The sequence below is a fragment of the Ornithodoros turicata genome, chromosome 3 (genome assembly GCF_037126465.1).
Source record: "Ornithodoros turicata isolate Travis chromosome 3, ASM3712646v1, whole genome shotgun sequence".
Taxonomy (NCBI): domain Eukaryota; kingdom Metazoa; phylum Arthropoda; class Arachnida; order Ixodida; family Argasidae; genus Ornithodoros; species Ornithodoros turicata.
In genome coordinates this window covers 82,316,066-82,340,298 of record NC_088203.1, presented here as the reverse complement: position 1 = coordinate 82,340,298, position 24,233 = coordinate 82,316,066, and the positions used below count along the sequence as shown (strand labels likewise).

The following is a 24,233-nucleotide window of genomic DNA, read 5'->3' as shown; positions in this document are numbered from 1 at the left end:
CTGGTAGAAGTTTCACACCATACGCACGGGCGTTTTGTAAATACTTCAAGTGTAGCACCATTTCAAAGAGCATGTTCTACAAAGAACGCCGTTGCAAGGCAGTTGCATCCCATTTAAAACACTCTCTGAGATGGCAGTTGTGCAAACGTCTCTTTCAACTGCTGTTATTACACTTTTCAGTTGAGCCTGCGGAATAGAAAAAAAAAATGTTAACATTGCCTTGAGTTTGAGGGAAAACACAGGACGAGACGAACACGTAGACCCAAGTTGTGTTCGTCTTGTCCTGTGTTCTTCCTATGTTTTGCCTCAAACTCGAGGCAATGTTAACATCAAGTCAACACCAGGGAGCTTATTGCCTGCTCCTGCTATGTTCATAGAAAAATTGTATTTACATACGTACAGAAACGTCCCTTTTACATTCTGAAGGGTGTACAAAAAATACTGTGAATGCCTAACTTATTGTAGCTATGCGATTGCCTCAAGATATTTAAGCTGTTCACGATTTTAAAACTTTGCACTACAAAGCCCCGATTTTGCCTAAACAATTCGCCGGCAGCGCTGAGCTCGTCCCTATATTGTGCATCTTCTCACAGGTCCCAGCCCGCACGGTTTTCACTTATAACGCCAGGTCAGTTTCCACAGAGCGCAAGTATGGTGATGTATGTGATGCACCCCGCGCTTACAAGGCACGCACCGCATGTGGGGGGACCAACAAACACAACCCTTCCGCCTTTGTCTCAGCTTGCGCCGCCATTCCATGACGTCATCGACACGTGCACGCGTGCTTAATCCCGACCTATTGTACATGCTTTCCCGTTTCTTTTTGTCGTTTTCAGCTCTTCTCCTGCTGTGAGGCAGGACTTGTTATGGGCCCGTGTTTTGTTCTCCCGTTCCGTCTAATTAATGAGATTATTTGAACTGATGCATCTCGGAGTTGCATTTAGGATGAGGGCTGTGTCTACTAATCTGGAACGGTGAACCTTGTTGTGTATGGCGGAGTGAGCTGTTCTCGTTGTCGTGTTTGCGCTTTGAGTGTACCGAAATAAAAATGCTCCGTGAGAATGCATCATGTGCCGAGCAAGCGACGTGCAGTGAGAATGGTAGAATAGTGATCGGTTTCGTGAAAGGAAGAAAGAAATTAGGGGGCGACGTGAATTGATGCAGTAGAGGAATGTTTTGATACGTACACACTTATACGCAGTCATAGTGTTAATTATAAAGCTGTCCGGTTGTCCGCAACGTGCAGCAGCAACATATTAGGAGAGGACATCGTCATATATGGGGGGCGATAAAGGTCATCAGCACGTACGCCAGGGCCCGAATCCCTTCTGCTGTGACACGTATGCATAAATCGAGTAATTTTCCCCTGCGTACAATAAGATATATTGTGATCGCATGACCCATAGGGCGGAGCCACGCATGAGCCGCACCCGGGACATTCGCACCCTGAAGCATGCTGCAGTCGACATACTGCAGATCAAACGTTCGCTCTAAGAATAAAAGTCTTTTAGTCTCTTTAGGGAATAGATGCGAAGCTTGGGGTCCACTTCCAGTGCTGAGGAGCAAATATCAGGGCCAGGGGAATAAAAATGGGGCGTGATTGCAATCTAGGGCACTAGAAGCTGTAATTGTGTCCCAAGTTTTTTTGTTTTTTCTTAGAGCGTAGTAACACGAAAGAAAGAAAACTTCGCAGCAGTGATGCGCTAGCGGCCAGTCGCGCAAGAAATAACTCCACGTTTAGATTTAGTCTCGCATAATTTCTTACGAATGCACTAGAAGAGCTTCGAACGTCCTCCTCTTAAAAAGGGAACTTGGATGGCTTCGCGGTTTTGTCGGACGGCAATATATATGTCGGGGGAATAAACCACGCGGGACCCCGGGATATAACTGATTGCTGAAGCCGCACGAGGCTCTGGCTCCGCACTGAGTTTTCCTGGACTCCGTTCATTGTGCTCCATCTGGATATGCGACTGATTATATTAGAAGTGACTATCGGATGGCACAACGAACTGCGCACGTCTTGCGAGGCTTCCTCGTGTCGACGCGTTATTTTGTAGCGAGAGTTCTTCCGAGAAATGGCTGTATATCTCGTTCACGCAAAGACATTTTGGAATTGGGCTGTCACGCCTTCGTATGGAACGGACGTATTCCGGGGAAAACGGCGGAAAAAATAGCGGCATTCGATTGAAAAGCTGCCAAAATAAGAGGTCGAAAAAGGGAGGGAGACAGAGAAAAACGAGAAAAAATGGCTAACCGCTTTTAGGTGGGGTACAGCATTTTAGGGACACCGTTGGCGATAAGTGTCTGGTCACGTGGCCACTGTCATGTGACCATATAAAGCTATCGCATTAAAATACCGTGATGAAGCACAATGTCGTTGCCTTACTCTGAGAGTACTGGTGTCCGTGCTTTTACAGACGAATTGTTCACGAATTGACGTCTTTGGGATTCGCCCTTGATAAGAAATAAGATAAAGCCTGACGAGTATTCTAAAACTTGGCGAGGACACCATACTTAAGAGTTGCCATGCCCCAATGCAACGCGATTTATCTGCCGGGATACAAAGGGAACGATAAGGTATGGCTTAGGTATTTCCGTCTTTTACCAGTTCTTCTGGCCCTACCGGTGTTTTTACTTACAAAACATCGATCATTGAGGCCCCGTTCAAAAGCATAATGCCTGTGCTGGGACATATTTTACAAGTTAACTGCATTCTTCCGCAGAAAACATCGCGCATTTAGTGAGAAATTTTATAGCCGAGAGCCACCAGACGGTTCATCCTCGCATGGTCTCTTTGCATTTCTTCCCTACAACCTACAGGGACACAATATCAACGGCGAGAGAAAAGCAAGATCAGAAAACGGAAGGCAATGTGGCGTTTTTAAAATAAAACGAGGGTCTTCCATCTCCCGCGATGGCATCCTTTTCCTTCTCCCCTTTCAGTTTCCTGTTTTTCCCGATTGCCTCCTCCTCCTCCTTCTTCTTTCGTGCCGACACTTTCCCTGATATACTTAGGTTTCCCATCCGTCGTTCATTTCGGGGTCGCGGAAATAAATAAGTTTGGCACCGCACCTACTTTTTACTTCTCTCTTTTCGTCCCTTTTTTTTCTGGATGACCTGCAGGGGCAACATACTAGGCTGGCGTGTTGTTGCTTTTCTGGCTTCGTTCTCCTTTTTTTTAAGTTATTGCTCTCCTAGTTGTTTTCAGCGTGGGTCTCCCCCGTCTGGCTGACGGAGATCGGATACTCTTGCTTCGAATCGTGCGTCGTATCGCATAATTGTTTCCCATCGAGCTGGAAGAAATGGGAAAGATACAATTGTTTCTCCTTCGAAATGCCGTGTAGCCTGTGTCAATTTCGTGGGATCTGTTCAACTAGGGTAAGGAAAGGGGACACAATGATGATGAATTTGGCGGATGTCAACTGGCTAACTAGGGTGCGGTTTTCATGCGCGTGATGCACCGTGAGCACGGTGTGTTTCATTTAAAAGCATTGGTTGCACCAGTCGTGCGGGCAACGCCGCCGAAATATTCCAGCGTCGCTTTTGTATGGACCAGAGGCCCTACCGAGTCCGCATCTGCGATACAGTGTCTATTCCTTGATTGTAGCTCGAAGATTGTGCTAGTTACTGGTTGGTGCTATACGTTCGGTTCCTACTACCGGTTGTGTTGTATAAGTTTTTACCTGGGTTTTCCGGACGAATTTCCGTGTAATTCATCCTGAAGCCAGCCCAGGTTACATTCTAACTCCTTCTCCCACTCCTTCTCGCTGTCCTCTTTCCGTCTGTCCTGTTCTGTACACCTCTGACAGCAGCAGCAGCTTCGTGGTGCTGATACGGGGCATAAAAAATAACTTTCACAAGACCCTTTAGGGAAGGATTACCATGGCCAAAGCGCTTTTCAGCGGTACACTCTGTTCTCAGGCCGCTGAATGGTACACCATCGGTGTGCACGATAACCTGCTGCACCACGTGATGCAGAGAGCATAACAAACATACAGAGTCGTCTAACACAAACAAAAGTACCTGCGGCAGTACCTAAAGAGCATCTTTTATATCGCTTTTGTATCGCATAATATCTTTTTTTTTCATAAGAAGGAAAAACAATAACAACTGTCTGTCCCACCTGCACAGGGTTTTTAGCTCTCCGTTGAAAGTGGTTCATAAATAAATATCTGGCGGATATACAGAACGTCTACTGCACCGAACGCCTAGAGAAAGCGAATCAATGCGTGTAAGTACCCTAACGAAAAAAGCACCGATGTACATCGCGCTCAACATCGAGTAATGCGCGCGGCTTTATGTGCAAGAGGGAAAAGCCGCAAAGGGCGAATGCATTATAATGCGTCGTAAATTTGCAAATGGTCGCCCCACGCCCGTTTTTATAATGTCCCTCTCGCGGTCTTAATTCTGCGCTCTATTGGCCTGTTCCAAATAAAAACGCCATTTTATGCGTTCCTCGTACGGTGGCGCTGCTGCGTAGGCCAGTTTGTTGAAGGTGTGCGAAGAACAAACTTTAGACCGAGGCAACACCCTACTACCCCGTGGATCGTCTGTACCGGCTATATAGGCGAGAAGATGTGTGTGTATATTGTATCCGGAGGTGTTGCGGGACTGCGTCTAGGGCAAAGATTTGAATTGATGTTGTAAATGGAAAAAAAAAAAAGCTCGAGAATGGTAATCGCAGGAATAGCTGTTGCAGTACAAGGAATAGACATGTTGAAGGAAGTGAGTGTCCTGCTGGAAAGTTTACAGGTGTCCCCATGATATATTTCGGTGAAGAGGTCGGGGTATATATGTATAAACAACGAGAATAGACCTCTACCCGAGAAACGTCATCGTGACGTTGGTAGACAGACTGAAACCGAAACAAATTGGAAGGGGAGGGCTGGGTTTCACGAATGGGCACTTGTTCTCTGCCTCCTACTGAAAGAAAATTAAGACCGAAGCAGGCGTCCCTTTCAAGGACCATCGTAATCCCTTCAAGATCCTGGGTTTCGGGCGCGACCACGGTGGGCGCGACCTTGTTCGCCCCTGTAGGTTCGAGCGTAGTTCAACTCTACCAAATTGGTGGCGCTGTGGAACACTATGACGTCATTTGTTTACAAACAGGGAGAGGTCTATTGGCCGAGGGCCTAGGCAGACCACAATTCGGGACGACACAGACACGTAAGCCTGAAACGCCCAGAAATTAACGAATTCAAACAACTCTGGGAAAAGAGGTGCTGACGCCAGCAATCAAAAGACCCAGATTCGATTCCTGGTGTCACCACCTCATTTCCCTGAGTTGTTTGAATGCGTCTACAGGTACCAGAATTTTCAATATCGATAAGTACCGGTATCTGAAAGAAAGTATCGATAAAGATCGGTAAAAAATATTGATAATTTATCGGTATATGTTAATGTCCGCAAGGAAAATGTGGATATAATACAGATATACATTGATATTGCAATACATATACCGGTATGTAACGATACATATACATATCGAAAAATATCGATATTTGACGATGCTCGGCAAAATACATGATATTTTTTAAACATCCATTGACAAAAGTAGTGACACAAATATTCGTATTGAGTTGAGTTGAGTTGATAAGGAAAAAAAAAAAAAAAGAGAAATAGGCACTCATTACGAGAGCCGTCTACTCCAGATCACTTTCACTATTCATAGATACTCCATATATATCCTGACTTGTGAACCGATTTTTTATATTAATATTCTGGAAGAATCGTTATAATTTTAAGCGTTCTTCCCCAGGCTAGCCATGATCTGTAACTCTCCGCTCTACCTGTCTCAAACGTTCGTACACTGTCTCGTTCGTACTCGCATGATAGTAGTTTGTTGTATTGTATTTTTCACTGTTGCGTTTGTGCTAGCCAAAGCGGAGACCGTTGATATACGTTAAACATGTTTACGTTAGCTATAGTGATCTAGTCATTCTTCTAAACAATCAATGGTAGACAGCAGAGGCGAAATGAAAAATGAGTGATCCGTCCAAGAGTATACCTATCAAATATATCAAATAGACATGTACGCCTAACGGGCCTCATCTATACATAGTATACTTCTCTTAGTTAGGCAGCCACAAGTTAATGCACTTATAGTACGTACCTCGTATTTCTTGTATACTGGGTCTGGAGCAGGTAGATGACATCGTTTTGTTTCTAAAGGACGGCGGCCGTGTGGCACACAAGTCCCGAGATTTTTCAGCAGTCAGGTTTTGTCATATTTTGAACATTTCGTAGACAAGTGAAATAAATATCCTATTCATCAAATGTGGCCAAGTACAGCCACTTTCATGGGGTTTTGGCACATCTGCGATTGTGAAAGCGCAGTCACACAGATGTTCATGACAAAAAAAGAAAAGAAAAAGAAAACGATATTGGGAAGACTTTTGAAAGCCTGGTAACTTTCGCATCAGACCGGAACACGACTACGATACGAAGAAATTCACTGCAAAAAATGCACGACACCAATGCATAGAATATCAGTTAGCACATACACACTTCACAAGAAGCCAAGCGCAGTGTGAAGAGGCGCGTGGCGAGAGCGGGACATATGTACAGCCCCGAAAAACATTCTCGGATAAATAGAAGTGGAAGGTGACAGCTCCTTTCGGCATCGAAGATCGTGCCGCAAGTGATGGTTGCCGCATTCCCATCTGGAGTGCAAGAGGCTGGTGGAGGAAAATTCCCATTTCCCGGTGATTTACCGGCGCCAATCTGCTTCTTCTATCTAAATTTAGGTGTAAGCTATCGAGAAAGGGCGTCCTGGCTTGCTTGCCAGCAAGTCTTTCACGTTCATGCGGTATGGTATACACGGTCAGAATTGCATTCCTTTTTTCGTGAGCGAAAGAAAATGTGGAGAAAGAAATGCACGTAGCGATGACAGGAGGTTGGCTATACAGTAACTATTAGGGGAGGCGTGTTGGAGAAGACGTGCAACTATACCGGATGTTTCTTTTTATTCGTCACAGATTTTTTTTTAATAGAAAGACAGCTATAAGAGCAGCACAGATACCGTTTTTCCAGTTGGGTTATACGGTCATGCGGACATTAGTGAGTGTTAGTGCGTCGTACACTATTGCCCTAGCGTACGTAAGGGATAGCGTGATGGTTGTGTGCATTGCATGAATCAGAGAACAAGGAGCAGTCAAAAAGAGGGACAACGACACAAGAAGACACACAAACAGAGGAGACTCTGTTTGTGTGTCTTCTTGTGTCGTTGTCCCTGTTTTTGACTGCTCCTTGTTCTCTGAGTCATGTACCAACAAGCCCATCAAGCTACTCTAGTCATTGCATGAAGCTCTCTATATGTTTTGCGCGTGCGCAGAACCGCCAACGCTATCCCTTCCGTACGCAAAGGTAATAGCGTACGTAAAAGACAGCGCGGTGGTACTGATTCCGGTAAGTACGGTAGCTTCACAGTGACGTTATCAACGGTCCACTAACACGCTTTATTACAAAGCTTTAGTGCATCGTAACCTATCGCCATTTCGTACGTAAGGGATAGCATTGGTGGTTCTGCGCACGCGCAAGACAAAGAGTGCTCCGCGCATTGTGCAGAACCATCACGCTATTCCTTGCGTACACAAGGGCGATAGCGTGCGGTGCACTAAAACTCGCTATTCTCTCGAGGAGGGTATGTGACTGCTATAGCTGACTATTTATCTAAAATATATTTCTTACCCCTTTATTCGGAGGCTTTCGTGTAAGTAGAGTGGAGGACCATCCTCTTTGAAAGCCACTCATTAAAAAAAAAAAAAAAAAGAAACAATTCCTGAAACGAGCACGTGCGTTGAAATATTCATAGACGAATTTTGCTATGCAAATGAGCTTAAACCAAAACCGTGCGGATGAGGAGCGCAGGGAGGGCAGCGCTCATTCCACGTCAGAGGGCTGCGGGCTTTGGAGCGACAGAGGTACATGGAGTAGGCGCCGATCTCCTCGCCAGATCGAGAGTCAAGCCGTCGCCGACGGCGAAGGTCATATACTCCTTACGCTCCTGATGCGCGCGGTTTTGGTTTCGGCTCATTTGCGTAACAAAGTTCGGCGATGGATATGTCAACGTACGTGCTTGTTTTGGGGATTTTCTAAAAGTGGAAAGGCTTTCAACGAGGATTGTCTCTTATTCTGCCCTCTCAATTCTGCTCTATTTCCCAAGGAACTATGTCCCCATAATTAAAGCGTTAATTAATGAATTTTATGTAATTAGTAATGTAATAGTTACATATTCTCTTCGAGAGATTGTCTGCTGACCGTACAATCCACTGCAAAAACGGCTTTATTGCTTCTTTTGTAATAAATCTTCAAAAAAAAAAAAGAGAAAACAACATAACAAAAACTTTATTTTTGTCTTTGGAGAGTGGGGAGGTTCATCGCCACAGGCGATACTCTACCCCATTGCTGGTGGGAATGTGGGGAATAAAATAACGAGCCCCTTCACAATAACGATCGAAGTCCGATGGTGTCCAGAAATGTCAGAAGAGCTTTGAGCGCAGCATATTCTTCTTCATTGCCCCCACTACCACCCTTTCCGAACCACACTTTCCGAGTCTCTTCGTCAGCTGGACTCTCGCCCCTTGTCCCTATCGAAATTGCTTGGTCCCTGGCCTAATCCAGCCCAGAAAATATCATATACGGTGGTATAGCTCGGTAATTTTCAAATTTGTGCTGAGGTTTTAAGTGTCGAAGGATGTTTATAAAATGTGCACTAAAAACAATAATTACATACGCGTAGTAATGTGTGTCGTGCGTCACGCTAGAGAAAGAAAAATTCTCATCATGCTGCATGTAGCAGTCACTCCATAGCCGCAGTGTTCTACGCAATCAAATTTAAACTGTGATGTCTGCTGCATGCTTGCTTCTGGACACCCAAATGAACCAACTGATGATGAGTTTTTTCTTTTTTATGCGAATTTTATTCAGTTTGTATCTCCCTTTCTCATGTAATGATAGTCACGATTTATTCCAAATGTGTACGCGGAGCAACACTCGTCGGTATAGTTCCAGGTGTTCAAATAGCGTGACTGGAAATTGGGTATGGCTCACTTCACGTACTTTCTGGCACATCGAAAAACTCGAAAAAGCTGTAGTTATATACCTAGCCATAGCCATAGTTAAGCCATAGTTTGTTACCTTTCCTCCCCCTTTTTTTTTCTTTGTTCTAATAAATACTCCCCCCAACCTCCGTCCCATGGTTATGCAATACTAAAAACAGAAGCCGGATGAAAGTATCTCTCATGGCGGACCTATGCCATTCCCGTTGCTCTCCCCCATATCAGTTTTGTACTTTTTGTTCCATGCGTATTTACGAATCTCGGAGTACGAGGCAAATATGGTCCTAGTTGCGGTATAACGGCGACCAGAGCGACTGGGTCGGGCGTCTCCCCCTGAATTTATGGACAACGATGGTTGCCGGCTATGCAGCACGAGGTCCCGCTAAATTTAGCCGGGTCATCAAAGTCTTTGCTGAGCGCACGCGAATACAGTTTGTAAGGAGATATTTCGGTAGCTGCGCCCCCGCGAGCGAAGAAATTTATTGGCCTATCCCACCGCAGCGTACATGCGATGCGAGCGAAACAGGCGCCGATACATTCGTCAGACAAGGCTCCAAATCGTTTACTGGAAGCGCGGTTACATTACGCGCAGCACGTGCTGTTCTATTAAGCGGCGGAGTCAAGCGTTCTGCTATGGTTCTGTCCTGTTTTTTGTTCTTTTCTTTTCTTTGGCGGTGGTGGGGAAGGGCTTTGGAACTATACAACGATCGACAGTTACATTTTTGTTACAAGTTTGCATTGAAGTCAGCAGTGTATAATTTGGCGCAGTTACTTGTGCACAATATAGGAACGTTTAGCCTGCAGTATTTTTCGCCCACATTTTTGAACATTTTGACAACATTCGAAATTAATCTTCGGATCTTTTTTAACCCGAGCGACCAAGGGCAATTGAAAGCGAAGCGGCTTAACGTACCAGTGACTATACAGTCCCTCCTTAATTTAAGAAAGTTCTCACTGGGAAAGAAGTGCTGTTAACTCAATGTCAGATGTACCTGGTTCTTCTGGTGTCTTCTTCTCTCATGACTTGACGGACATTGATATATTCGTTTCGTGTGTATATCAACGTTGACGGAAGTGTCCTGTTTTTTCAGGGACCCCCGTGAACAGGATTCCCATAATGGCGAAGCAGGTGCTGGACCTGTACGAGTTATACAGGCTCGTGGTGTCCCGCGGGGGACTCGTGGAAGTCATCAACAAGAAGATCTGGCGAGAGATCACCAAAGGCCTAAACCTGCCGTCTTCCATCACCTCGGCTGCCTTCACACTACGTACACAGTAAGCACGTTTTCACGTAAAGCATTTCGAATGGGAAAATGACTCTGGAATGTAGCTGGCAGCCGCTATAGGTTTCTTTGGGAATTCCTTACGATCCCGCCTTGCTGCACATCGAACGTTTGATTTTTGCTAAACTTTCTAAGGTAGGTTTCGGGAGGATATCTGGTATTTACTTGTAGTTTCACTTCCCTAGAGGCAGTGTCATATTCTTGTTTGTGCCTTTTCAGTCGTTTCTTCATTTGGTACATATTAAGACCTCGCGAGTACACATTAACCTTTTGTATCTTTCAGCGTAAAAAGCGAGTGCTGTTGTAAATAGATACCTTTTAATAGAGACCGCAGCCCAAACTGGAAAGTGTGATAGCTGTATTGAAAAATGTGTTTGCGAGACAAAGCGCCCATCCGTAACAGTGAGCAAATGGAGTACACCACCTGAAAAGGTGTTTTCAGTAGAGTTTGCCCTTTGAAATGGGGCTTTTTACATATTGCCATTAGAAGGGTGTTTTACAGAACACCCTTCTCTATATGGAGTGAAATGGTACAAAGGGTTGTGCCATTCGACAACACACCCACACCCGAAAGTTGTAGAAAAAATTGCAGTGGACATTCTGAATTTATTTCTTCCGCTTAAATTACACCCTGTGCTCCAACAGAAGGCGTGACTGAGTAATGAAATTATTCATCGCGCATACCTCATCGGTGAAATAAATTGTGTTGAACTGAATCGAACTGTATCTTCCCCAAAAATCATCTAGTTCCTCTGATCACAGCAATTATGCGTCTCACAACAGTATACCAATCTGGTAGCTTTTCTGTACACGACTGTGTTCTTTCGAATATCTGCCACAACATCCATGCAGGCCACCCGTTCAAGCATCTGTGCAACGTTAAAAGACGAAGAATAATATCTGTCAAAGAAACTTTCTACCTCCATGTGCTCCGAGCAGTTCTGTGTTATACCAACTGAAAACAAGCACTTCCTGCTCTCGAAGAACATTGCCCCAAGAGCATTGTCTCCGAGAACGGATCGCTGTATTCAATTTGAATGTCAGCAAGCGTCTTTTCACAGGCCGTTGCATTTCACCATTTCTAGCCGTCCAGGCTTCCCTCCCCGACGTCTATAATTAAACTGACTTCATATCGCGCTTTGTGACATTCTCATTTGAAGCTCTCTTCGTAATCGCTGTACGCGATACAATGCTCAAACAACATCATAATCATTCCTGTTACGGAACGCTGGTGCAAGATGATATGCTCTTTTCCTTTGAGATCGTGACTTCTTCAAGTAGCTGTTCCGCATCGCTGTTGGTTCTTTTATTTTGAGAGCGCTGGCATGTTAATCTGTGCTCGCTTTGTAAGCTCAAAAGTAGGAGTCACTGGCTTGCATCTGATGGATCTTCAACGTCGGAAGCGCTGGCGTACGAATCGCACGCATAGCGAACCGCTCGTGCGGTTGTCTGCACGTTTCAAATTAAAGCCGAATGTTGATGCTAGGCTGTTTAGACGGAACTCTTTGGTCTCATTAGGTTTTAGTACACTGTGTCGTGCTAGTTTCTGATTTCTGTTTTGTAGGTAACTAACAGGTTTTTCCGTGCTTTCAGACCTAGGTATACAGGGTGTTTGCTCTAACGTGTCCAGAAATTTTATTTAAGGCGAACGATGAAAGAGAAACGAGTGCTACTTTTCAGCTATTTGACTAAGAAACAGGTGCTACTACTGAAGAAGTACCTGTTTCTTACTCAAGTAGAAGAAAACTACCACTTGCTTTTCTTTTATCGCTCGCTTTAAATATAATTTCTGGACACGTTAGAGCAAACATCCTGTATATACATATGCTATAGTATGACTAATGCAGTTTAGATATATATAGTGTACATAGTTTATCCTGTATAGTGCCTGTGTTTTTTTCGTGCCGTATATAGTCATTCTAGTCTCTAAAGTTTCCTGTTGCCATCGGTGTAGTTTGTGTTGAGTACAACTTGTGTATTACGTACAGTGTACATAACAAATTTTCCCATAGAAATAAATGACAGATTGACTTGCAATATTTGAATAACTCTTGTTAAGTTCCTTTTAGATTTGTACACTGTAGGGGAAAAAAAAGAGTAATTCTAGTCCCTGTGGGAACTAAATACACTGAAGCTTATGCACTGTTTAGAGACCATTTGCAGTGCTCGGATGTAGATCTCTGTCAGATGACTAAAATGTAGAGTAACTGTAATACAGGGGAACTAGAAGTTGTAATTGCTCCCCTCTTTCCTCATTGTTTTCTTAGAGTGTTTCACGTAAGCGAAGAAGCTGTATGTTATGACTTCATAGAACAAACGATATTCATTGTGCGGGGGAACAGAAAAGTTAAAATTCTTCTTATAGTGATCCGGATGTGCTAGAACACGGCTCTTTTTCCGCGATTTTGACTAATGGCTTGTTAGAAGTGTACCAGTGACAATGCACCCTTCTGGTGCTGTTCTCGAGCATTTGTACTATGGAAAGTCGACTACGTCACACTACATTGCCATGTAAATTCGAGTATCGACGACGCGTAGTACGACAAAGTCACCAGCATCATACACGCAGTGACAACAGCACCCACGGATCCCTGGCGGCCGCGTTCTCGTGATATTTCGCTTTCAATAATAGTGCGCTAGCGTTTTGAATACTTTTTAAAATAATAACCTGATGAATGTACGCCTTTTTTTCCCCTCCCACGTAAAAAGGTACATGAAGTACCTGTATCCCTACGAATGTGAAAAGGAGAAGTTGAGTCAACCGGATGAACTCCAAGCAGCCATCGACGGCAACCGACGCGAGGGTCGCCGATCCAGCTACTCGCACTACGCCGACATGATGGCGCGCACCAATCACCACACGTCACCCATCAGCCTGGTGTGCGGAAGGCCGCAGGCCAACGGGCACGCACCGCCCAGCCAGGGAGCGCCTTCTTCAGGTAAATAATTCTGATACCTTTGGGATAGCACGTCGTCATCGGAGAATCGCGACATTCTAATCCAGTCGAAAGTGCATGACTGATAATAACGTGATCGGTATTCGTGCACCTCTTCTTGCCGTGGTCTTCAACACAACTCAAACACCCGAGCTTCAGCTCTCGCACAGCACATAAGCACGTGTGCTCCGAGACAACGGAAGAGCTACAGTCAGATAGGTTAGGTATAGCTCCGTCAGCGGATAAAGTAGTCCGCACACGTAGTCCGCAGAATCCATCACAGACGTCTTTAGATCTGTGGGCGGAGTTGCCCTGTAAGAGTTGACCTGGCCCGAAGTAGTAGTCATGCACGTGAGTTTAGGGTCCCCACACTGGTCAGTTCGTTCTGACCTTGAAAATAACTATACCTCGTGGACGGGGACAAAAGCTCTTTGGCTGCACGTAATGTATGCGTTTACAAGTGCTCAGACGTCGAAAACTAACCTCGTGGAGTATGACGTATGTCCGTACAGACGTATATTGGATAATTAATTAAGTCACTAAATACGAAAGCTAATCAGAGGACGTAATATTTCGTGTTTAGAACTCGGTACTTTAATTTTGCAGAAGATCTAGCTTTCAGTGGATGCTTTATATAATGCCCATTTTCGTCATCGGTACAAGCCGTAACGCAATTCAGTTGGCACGCTGATTGGTTGTAACGTCGTCAAGAAAACACGATATTTCGCAATCGCCAGGAGCAGGATTCACTTAGATCAATAGGCACGTAAAAATGATCCCCGAAGCCCCTGTTTTGAAAGTCAAGTCTGTCGTTGCAACACTATACACCCTAAATTACCCTCTCTTTCTAATTAACTCCCTAATTAAGAGCCACAGGTGGCCTCTGTAACAAAATAGTAACGAAAACAACTGTCTCTCGCTGTGGCAGCACATTTGCGATGTGGCATAACTGAGGCACCCGAAACATTTTCGCATCGGCATTCAATACCCGCGAATTGAACGCATCAAATAGAACGAAACCAGACGTAGTAGCCAGCATCAATTTATCTTGTCCGAGATCACGGGTGGGATTCGGGATAAAAAGCAAAAACGAGAGGGGAGCAGAACTTGATGCTGAAACGCAGGAGCGTCCAAACCAAACATTTGTCTTGGGCAAACAGAAAAACAAAAAGCGAAGGAGCCATCGTTCGTGAGTCAGTGCAGAGCTCTCATACTTCGCCCTGGGCCGTGTAATTACAAACGGCCAACGAATGCTAGCGGCAGCGAATCGAATAAAAACTGACCAACATGACTCCATTTAAATGGAAATGAATTCTGTCATCGTTTTGCCCTTTACGTAGTTTTCTTTCCTTCGTCGGATTTTCATTCTTGCCCATTCTGTCTGATTGATGATTACGAATTCAACCACATCAGTGGCGCCTCCTCCGAGTCCCCTATATCTAAACCTGATATGGAGATGTCTGGCCTGATTGAGCGGTGGGAACGCGAGCGATGTCTTTCTCTTTTCTCCGATTGTTTACATCACCAGCATCCCTCTCCGCCTACCTTTTCCTTTGTATACACACACACATGCCTACGCTTGCAGAACGGAATGTTAATGGGGTGCTTTTGTACAGACGAGACTGTAATAGGGATTGCATATTTGGTATCAGTAGTAGTGGTAACGATAATCATAACAAAAGAAAGTCATGAGTTGACCAATAAGTTAGTCGCGATTGGTTGATTGAAAACGAGTGTTTCGTTCAGCCTTCCCTACGCTTGTGACGGATCGGGTCACGGGAAGCTCTCGGGCGAGGTGAGGCGCTTGGTGTGCACGCGCGTGAGTAGCAATATGTACATACCATACGGGATGATGCTACGTTGATGGAGCGCCTTGAGTGATGACAGATCGGTTTGCTACGCGTGCTGCACATGCTTCAGTCATTTTCCTTCTCTCACTCTCTCTCCCCATTTACTTCTTTTCCTATGTGCAAATCGGATGAGTGGCGACTTGGACATTATGGCGCTCATAAGCGGCACATTGTCCGTGCTGCCTTCACGTGCCCCTGATCGATTGCAGTGCAAAGTGTGTTTCGATACTGACTGCTCGGAATAAATGGAATTTATCTTCGTTTCTCAAATACATGAATTAGGTGGACTCTCAGGGGATTGCGAGGAAAAGTTGTGCCGATGTCGGTGCAAGGTGTCGATCTACAATGTGTACACCACACCGCGCTGTCCGAGTCCGACACGACGTTTCTAAAAGCTTCACGCTACCTTGAACCTCAGATACCCAAATTGCGGGCCTTTTATTTTTTTAAATTTTTTTTTAGCACTACACAATGTAGTTTGTTGCGTCAATGTTAAACTAAAATAGAACTAACCTAACCCAACCTGACGGAACACAAAAACGGATTCCGAAAACGGAAAGATCGAATCCATATTTTGCAGGCCGAAATTCCAGGCCGAAATTCCAAGTTGCTGCGGAAGGCTACTATAAATTAGGTTTCGGGTTGTTTGTGCTGTTGTTGCTTCCACTGTGCAAGTAACAAACGAGAATACGCCAGTGTGGTTCAAAGAGCGCCAGTCGCAAATACGGTCATGTAGTTCATGTGCGGTTCACATCGGAAAGCATCGCGTTTGTAAAGGATACTGCGGCTCGAGTACCATATTCCCATTAGTTCTTTTTTACAGGCGACACACACACACAAAAAAAAAAAACAGTACAATTTAGAACAACTTGGGCTACTCGAATTTGGACGACGTACCCACGTTCGACGCGAAATCAGGAAAGATGAAATTCAAAAACTTGCATGACCAGAAAGTACTCGATTCCTGCCTTTGCCCTCTGGCGGTAGGTCGTCAAACCAAGTCAAGTTTACAAAATGCAGTGAAGGTGACATGTTGAGCTTCTCCACAAACCTCACTCTCGCGCTTGTCTCCGTCCATGCCACTCTGAAATCGATGTAGGCCATGCGTTCGTTGCGAGGTTCAACCAGCACCGCCAGCACGATCGCATCTGGCGCGCTTCAGGGAACCCTTCTGCGGAGCTCAGAGAGGTGTCTCGATGTGAACGTAGATGGCGCCACAAGACCGAAAGCGTGGAGAGGCGAACGCCACGTGCAGCCGCGCTTCGCTCGAAAACGAAAGTACATTTTCGGCGCCCGAACTGCAGCTTCTGCAATGGGAAAAAAAGGGTAGTGACACAGCGCGAAGAGGAAGTAAAATTTGTTCCGAGAATCGCTAGGTGTAAAGAGAAAGAAAGACGTGATTTAAAAGGGCACCCCACCACACATTTGGATCTGAACATAGATGCCATTTTTTCCTCCCTGTCCCCCACTCCTTCCTGCTGTCCTCTCTCCATCTGGCCACATCTGTACGCCGCTCATAGCCACAGTTGCTTCGCGGCGCTAACACGGAAGCAAAAAAAAAAAAAAAGATGTCATTTTGCTGCTTCTGTGTTTTCTGAAAGTGGGGGTAGGTTGTTTGGTGCTTCTTCGGATTTTCCCAGGATTTACTTGTTCGCTTGTGCTGCGAATTTCGCGTAATGCGGGTAACGTTTCTTCTGCAGCAAGGAAAATCTGTTGTTGTTGTTGATTTTATTTCTCTGATCATGTAATACACAATGGAATGGAGGCCCTGTAGCAAAGCTACAAAAAGGGCATCCCAAATGAGAAAATGATACAAACATAAAGTTAGATGATGGTGACAAACAAACTAACAAAACAAGTGACAAAATATCGAGCACGGAGCGGCAATTGAACACATCACAAAGATACAAAGCATTCATAAAGATAAAAACATACAAGTACTGGTATAGTTATGAGTATCAATGAAACACAAAATAAGGAAACTGAAAAGTTATATTAGAATAAAGTGTTAATGAGGAAGTCAGCCTATGATAGCGCCGGGATGGGTTACGTGTGCAATCAGATCGCCCTTCAGAACGCAACGATAACAATGGGAAGTGCGTGAACGTTTTATATGAAAGGGTAATTTGGTTCCAAAGCGTCACTGCCGTGAAAATGAACGTTTGTTTTTCAAAGTTAGTTACGTGAGGTAGAAGAAACTTTCTGTAGTGGGAGAATCTAGTAGACGCTGAATGTGACAGAACAAATGCAGCGTGATTCAGGGCAACATGTGAATTTGCGCATTTAAGTAGAAGTAATAATACACGGAACTGGTATAAATGAGTTAGTGGTAAGATATTTAATGAGGAAAAGAGCCGACGGGGCAGCTGCTGGATGTGGGGGTAAATGTTATGGTCCGAATGGCTCTTTTTTTGGATAGATGCGAATGACATGTTGATCCCCATGATGTGATGCAGTAGGATAAGTGAGAGTGAATAAAAGCATGATACAGGGAAGTGAGTATATGTAGCGGGAAAAAACGTCTAACTCTGATGAGCATATGTATACCAAAAGCTATGTGTCGGCTACTGTGAGAGGCAAAGTTTAGAAAACGCTGAATTTTTACTACTAAAAATGCAATAGTGTCGGAAAGTACGAGTAGTGTTAAGGTCTGCAGCGCTGATATTTTCTTTTGGGCACCATGGAAACTGATGAATTCCGTTTTATAGTTGTTAATAGTTAATTTATTATTATTGCACCATTTTGCGACATTAATGAGGTCAGCCATAAGTTTATGTAATGATTCATATTGCATTCATTCATATTGCAATCATTCATAATGATTCATATTTATTGCATATTGTTGCTTTGCATAAACATATGCACTGTAACTGTCAATACACCTACGTACACACAAGATATTCCATGCTTTAGAAACATTCATCTTTTTTAATTGCATAGAGGGTGGCAAAAATAATCGGAAGCTGTTCAACATAATTAGAGCCATTCAGCACTGAGTTTAGAATTCTTTATACCCTTTGTCGAGGAAAATATCTTAATGCACTAATTTTTTCAAACTTCACCTCCTCTCCCCCGTGTAGTGATGGCCTTTCGACGCCCCTGCTTCTGCACATGCACATAAAACACATTAAGTAATTAAGGAATAGCTTATGCTTATCTGACACCGTATACAACATAATGCAGGTGAAGAGGACAACAGCATAGCATCTATGGCACTTGGGGTCCCACAGCAGCAAGAGGCCCTCAACCTGGAGGTCCCACGTGGAGACCACAAACCCCTGGACAGCAGGAGACTTCTTGAAGACCCTCTCACTAATGGACCCCCTCCCAAGCGATTCCTTTCGGTCGATGAAGAAAGGCTACTGGCACACACCGCTCAGATGCCCACCACACACATCAAGGTCATAAGCAGAGGCAAGTGGTCCACCATGAAGTCCTGCTACACTATACCACACACGCACACTCTGGACACTGAAGGCTCCACATCGCTTACAGCACTAATTCCTGTAATTTATGTATGTACATCGATAAACCATTTGATAGAGGATTTTTGCTTGCTTCAAGTGAGTAGCCTTAGGGAGGCAGGGCCTTATTTTAATGAAAAGAGTTATGACTATGGTTAGTACTTTCTCTCATGTGCTGTCATATACCATGGCAACAAAAATATGCATGTGGGCATCAGTGACAACAGTGAATCCCCTGTGACAGGCCCTCGTCACAACCAGGAAGTCTTATTTGACACCCCTGAATAGTATTATTTCATATTAGATGCACATGAGGTAACATGTAACTACTATCTACTGTGGTGAGAATACTATAAGTGTAGCATTTTACACGAGGTCGTTCGCAATTCACTAGTATTTCCTTACCACATTTTTCTGCGTAAACATGGACCCCCTATAAAAAAGTTTCACGACTGTTCAAGACAGCGACACATTTTCAATGAAATTGCCTTACATTGAACATTTCTGTCCAGCTTACAAGGGTTTCGCCGCACCTCATACTCACGAAGGTCAGTTTTGACATCATACCACTTCGTACATAAGAATGCTACATACGACCCGATATGGACTTAGCAATGGAAGCACCTTGTTTCATTCGTTTCAGTTTAAGCCTTTTATATTCTTCTACCTACTGCATCTTTTTCTTTGAAGATTAATCAGGCACTCTGGAATGATGCATATCCTCTGCACTCTAACTGCGCTGCAAAAAAATTTAGAAACTGTGAAAGGCTTGACGTTCAGCTTTGAGATGTCAGAATAATACAACACATGCCATCTGATGCAAACCATGACCTTTGTCAACAGGGATAAAACAAAAGAAAAACTACTCCTTACACTATATGCCAATAACATATTAACTTTAACATATTAACATGTTAACATGTTAACCAAATGCACCTGAAGGACAAGCACTGCAAAAGCCCAGTTGTGAACCACTGTGCTGAAAGACACTCAGAATGCAGCACAATGAATTACCGCTTGATAGTTTCCTGGCTTGTATTAATACGTCAGATTTGTTACCACAATTTCGCCTGCAAGTTAGTTGCAATCTTTCACATCTTCCTGCCCGTTGCTGCCTGTTGTGAGCTCCTCAAGCACAAATCATGGGTGAACTTCTAGGAACTTTTTGCAAAGCACGTTAGATAGCAATGAACACTAACAGTCAAAAGTGGGAAAAGGTCTAGCATTAGCGAGTGAATAAGATGAGTATTTAAGGACATTGAAACATTCAAATAATTTATTTTTCTAAAGAACAAGCTTTCGGATGGAGTCCTCACATCTGATGAAGGATGGACTCCGTCCGAAAGCTTGTTCTTTAGAAAAATGAAATATTTGAATGTTTCAATCTCTTTAAATGACTTATCTTATAGCAATGAACAGTTCTTGTTCCAAGGTGCAAATACAAACCAAAATAAATCAGACAGAAACTTGTCATTATATGAACCAAGTAACATATGCACTCAGACAGAGATGTGCGCATGTGCGTGCACACAGTCTCACTCACTCACACACACACACACACACACTGAATACTGCTCTGCCTGATGGTAATAGTTCGTATTTCATAAGCAGTGCACTATTCTGTTATGACCACTGAAGCAGAACATCTACAAGTGCTCCACAAAATCTCATTCGTGGCTTATTAGTTGAAACATATATGGCTCGATTCTAAGTTTGAGCATTTTCATCCTTCAGGTGATGGCCGGACACAGGTGGACAGCTCGATGGTGGTGACGATGGACATCAACGGAATTACGTACCAAGGCGTTCTCTTTGCTCAGACACATCGGAGCCGACTTTCGTAGATCTTTACCAAGATCGAAATAGGGAAAAGTGCGAGGACAGAACTGTCACAAGGACGTTCAAAAACAGAGACTGATCTCGTGAAACATAGGGCGACGAGCACCTGACAGGTTGATGCAAGTTGTTTCTGTTTTCTACCATCTGTTCTATGCCTCCTTGTGTTAATCTTTTCATGCTCAGAAGTTGACGATGCTTGTGTCTGTCATGCTGTGTCTGTGTTCACATCATACCACAAAAAACCTTGCTGCTAAGGTTCTGTTGTCCGGCAGGCAGGTCTTGGCGTTTGGCGGAAAAATAGCTGTGACGAGATTCCACAAAAACTGTACTTTTGCCGGCTAGAAATGTTGCTACCAGCATAACAGCCTAGCGAAGATATACTATTCATTTTGTTAACATGCAGGTGTTTTCATTTTTCTATCCATTTTGGAGCTAAACTACATTTTAAACCGAGCATACTAAGTTCATTCCGTGCATGAAAAAAAACCGATAAAACATGGCACTGCGGTAACATTGGTATCGAGGCATTGTACAGTTTTTTGTCTTCTGGGGCAAGTGAAGCATGCCACACTCAGCGTTGCACATACCACCTTTATCAAAATGGTCTACGTAAATCGGTATTGGCATATCGTGGTAACATTTCGAGAACAGTTTCCTCTTTTTTCTATTTTTTTCATTTTTGCGTTGTTTCCAAGTTCTGTTTTGCACTGTAACATGCCCTTATTTTAGAGGTTTAAATATTGGCAGTTGATATCCCTGCTTGCTTGATCTCATTTTGTGTAATGTCACATTGTATGGACCAGAGTAGCTTTTGAGCATTTCTGTCCACCTGTTTTCCAAGCAGTGCCTTCATCAAATCCTGTTGCTCATTCTCAGTGTACTGGTTAAGGCAGGTAAAAGCTTTTCAGGTCATTTAAGACAGGAGAAAGTTAAAACTTGAAAAAATTTAAGAAGTACAAAACACCAATAAAACATTTAGTTACTGTCGATTCTGCATAACACATACATGTTAGCTGGTTGCAATTTGTATGTTGCCTCAGGTTGCAAAACAAGATTCTTCAGTGAGAAATTCAGTGAATGGAAACTATTATCTCATGCATGACTAATGAGTTTTGCAGCTACATACATTTTTATTTATAAGCAATTGAATAGGATATGCATAGTCCTTCTCCAGGAATTCTGAGGGTTAACTGCTCCACAAAATCCTATTCAGCATTCACGTTTTGGTTCAGGAAATTTGTTTGCTTCAGTGATGCAGGACAATTCCTTTTTTTTTTTCCCATTAGAATGTGAAACATCATAAAACAGAACATGATACGTTACGTTGCAATATCAAACGTGGTGCAGTAAGGTTCATGTATTTGTTGCACATAACAGTGAACTGAATTATATTGGTGCTATTGCGAGTTAAGATATAAATAGTTGTTTTTATAATGCTTTTATTATCACATAAAAGGTTCAGGAGTGCATATTTTATCATTACTTGCGTTTATTCACAGATATGTCTGAAAAATGTACATGACTTTCCTGCATTAGTAATACGCTTTCACTCACTTCATTTTTTTGACATGGTTTGCCCTGTTCTAAAGTGCAAAAGAGAGAAAAAAAAGGAATCTCAGGGATCTAACCAGGTGCACAAGCCTCACACTATACCTGTCAAACTAGGCTTGCTACCAGTCAGGTGCCAGTCTTTGTTGAAACAAAAATACCTCCAATGATTGTGACATCATCTCTTTGTATGTACATTAAGAAACCTTTATTATTAGGCAACCTAGGTTATAGTGTGCACAACACAGGTGAGTTTGCCTTGTGACTAGAGTTTCGCCTTTTTGGATTTGATCGTCTGAACATGAAGTAAGCACAATTAGAGCTTAAACAGTGTTTTCTCCATGCATTGCATAGTACATGACAGGAAAAGATATCATCAGCTGCATGAGTTTGGTCTCTGTTGGCTATGACAGGAGCAGATGTGTTGTTACTACATCACAGACATTGCTTTATTGTGATGATTTTACGTGTTGGCAACTATGGCTAGTGGCAGCAAGTACTCAGTGGGGATGAGCCTTGGAAGCAACTGTAGAAATAAATTCAAACGATAAACATATTGCTGGCAAATATTTCTGGGATTTGCTTTGTACAAATCCAACAAAGCGGAAGTCTCCTTGCAATGTTCTAGAGAGTGAGGGACGCAGACAAGCAAAGCACCAGTGCTGTACTTGTTGATGAGAGTGAGAGACCCTGCAGTTTTTACGAGCACTTGTTATGAGCTGCATTGAGTGATAGAATTATCTTATTGCATTTGGCAAATGTCCTCTGTTTTTATGTTGTGTTTGAATATTTAATCAGAGATTGCCATCTTTGTTTTCTTTTTGTTCACCTGAGCGGCCCGCACAATCATTCGGTGCTTGGTATCTGCCAGAGCACCAAAGACGTCCGTCCATTTGCATATCCCAGCTCCTGGAGCATTTAAGCTGATTATTTTGTACATAACTTCGAAACACATGTTAGTACTTTTCATTTGGTGGCCTCTCATTTTGTGTTTTGCATCCATGTGATTGACAGCCCTCCCATGATGTCTACCTTTGTATTTATTTTAGCCTCTGTCATACACTGTGTTTTCTTTCTTTATGGTGCAATTTTATGTATGTGTTTCTGAATAGCCACTGTGGTTTTATAGGCAGTATCAAAGCGTATGTATGCATGCGATGGGCAATCTTCCTAGAACAGATGACTCGCCTAGTCAAACCTGTGGAATATCTTGTAGCAATTCTACAGAGAATACAAAAAAAAAATTGATACATTTATCATGTTTTATGATGCACACTACATATTTCCTCTGCAACATTTTTCTTTTGTTCTGGGGATGTATAACAGTTTAAAATTATACTGTAATAAGGGAGCACTCGCAATACTTTGTGCATTTGATATTTGGCTATGTAAGCTTATAAGGTCAACGATAGTGTGTTGCTGCTAAGATGACCATATGGGCATTAGAGTGTAGGATTTTAACGATAACATTGGTACTATGCCTTCCGAGACTTTTGATGCAAATGTTTCATCTTTTATTTCATGACATTGTTCCTCCATTGTTTTAGGAAAAGTCCATTGTGTCTACGGTTACTGTCACTGCTATGGTAACTTTATTTAGCCTGTACAAATAAAGGGCAAATACAGCTTTAAAAGAAATTGGACTTGAAAGCGACACTTAGCATTAGCAGACACTTGACACTTACCAGAAGTGACACTGAGGAAATGACACTTAGCATTGGCAGGCACTTGACACTCAGGAAGTGACCTTGAAAAGGAAGTGACACGTATTGCTTGGAGCCTTTTTTGTTCATCAAGCTGTCTATCGGGGGCCTCCATGCACTCTATGATGTCGTGTCACTGCAAAATTAAATTTACAAAAACTCCAGAAGAAAGCATACCACTGGTAGTGTGACGTCACCTTGGAGACCTTACCCGATCTCCTCACGCGACATAATCAGGTCCGTGTGACATGCCACCATCGTTGCGAGCAGCCACAAGTTCTCATTTCCAACTAAAAGTTTTTCTCTAGGTCTGTGCAAAAGTTTGTATTCGTTGAATACTACAGTAAGTAATTCTAAATCAAACATTTAATACGATATTCAAATTTTGAATTGAATCAAAGTTTCTTTGAAACAGAATAGTTTTATAGTTCCGAAGCAGCACATGTAAGACCGAAAATGGCACAAGAGCGAGCATAAAACAAAGTGAGCACAACTTCAGATGCCTACCCATAGGCATAAAAATCACAAGGTTTCGTACATACTTTACATTG

General features: G+C 43.3%; 1 protein-coding gene across 5 annotated transcripts in view; it reads left to right on the top strand.

Moving 5' to 3' along the window:
* LOC135388696 (AT-rich interactive domain-containing protein 3C-like) overlaps positions 1-23,611 on the top strand; it is a 153,490-nt gene extending 129,879 nt beyond the window's left edge. For 4 of the 5 annotated variants that reach the window (XM_064618415.1, XM_064618417.1, XM_064618416.1 and 1 more), the window contains 4 exons: positions 10,151-10,334; positions 13,052-13,281; positions 18,312-18,542; positions 20,327-23,611. In XM_064618415.1, the coding sequence (XP_064474485.1) occupies positions 10,151-10,334; positions 13,052-13,281; positions 18,312-18,542; positions 20,327-20,436 (755 nt within the window). In that variant the 3' untranslated portion in view covers positions 20,437-23,611. The remainder of the gene's footprint in view (positions 1-10,150; positions 10,335-13,051; positions 13,282-18,311; positions 18,543-20,326) is intronic. The other variant, XM_064618418.1, reaches the window with a different exon arrangement.
* Positions 23,612-24,233: the final 622 nt, after the last annotated feature.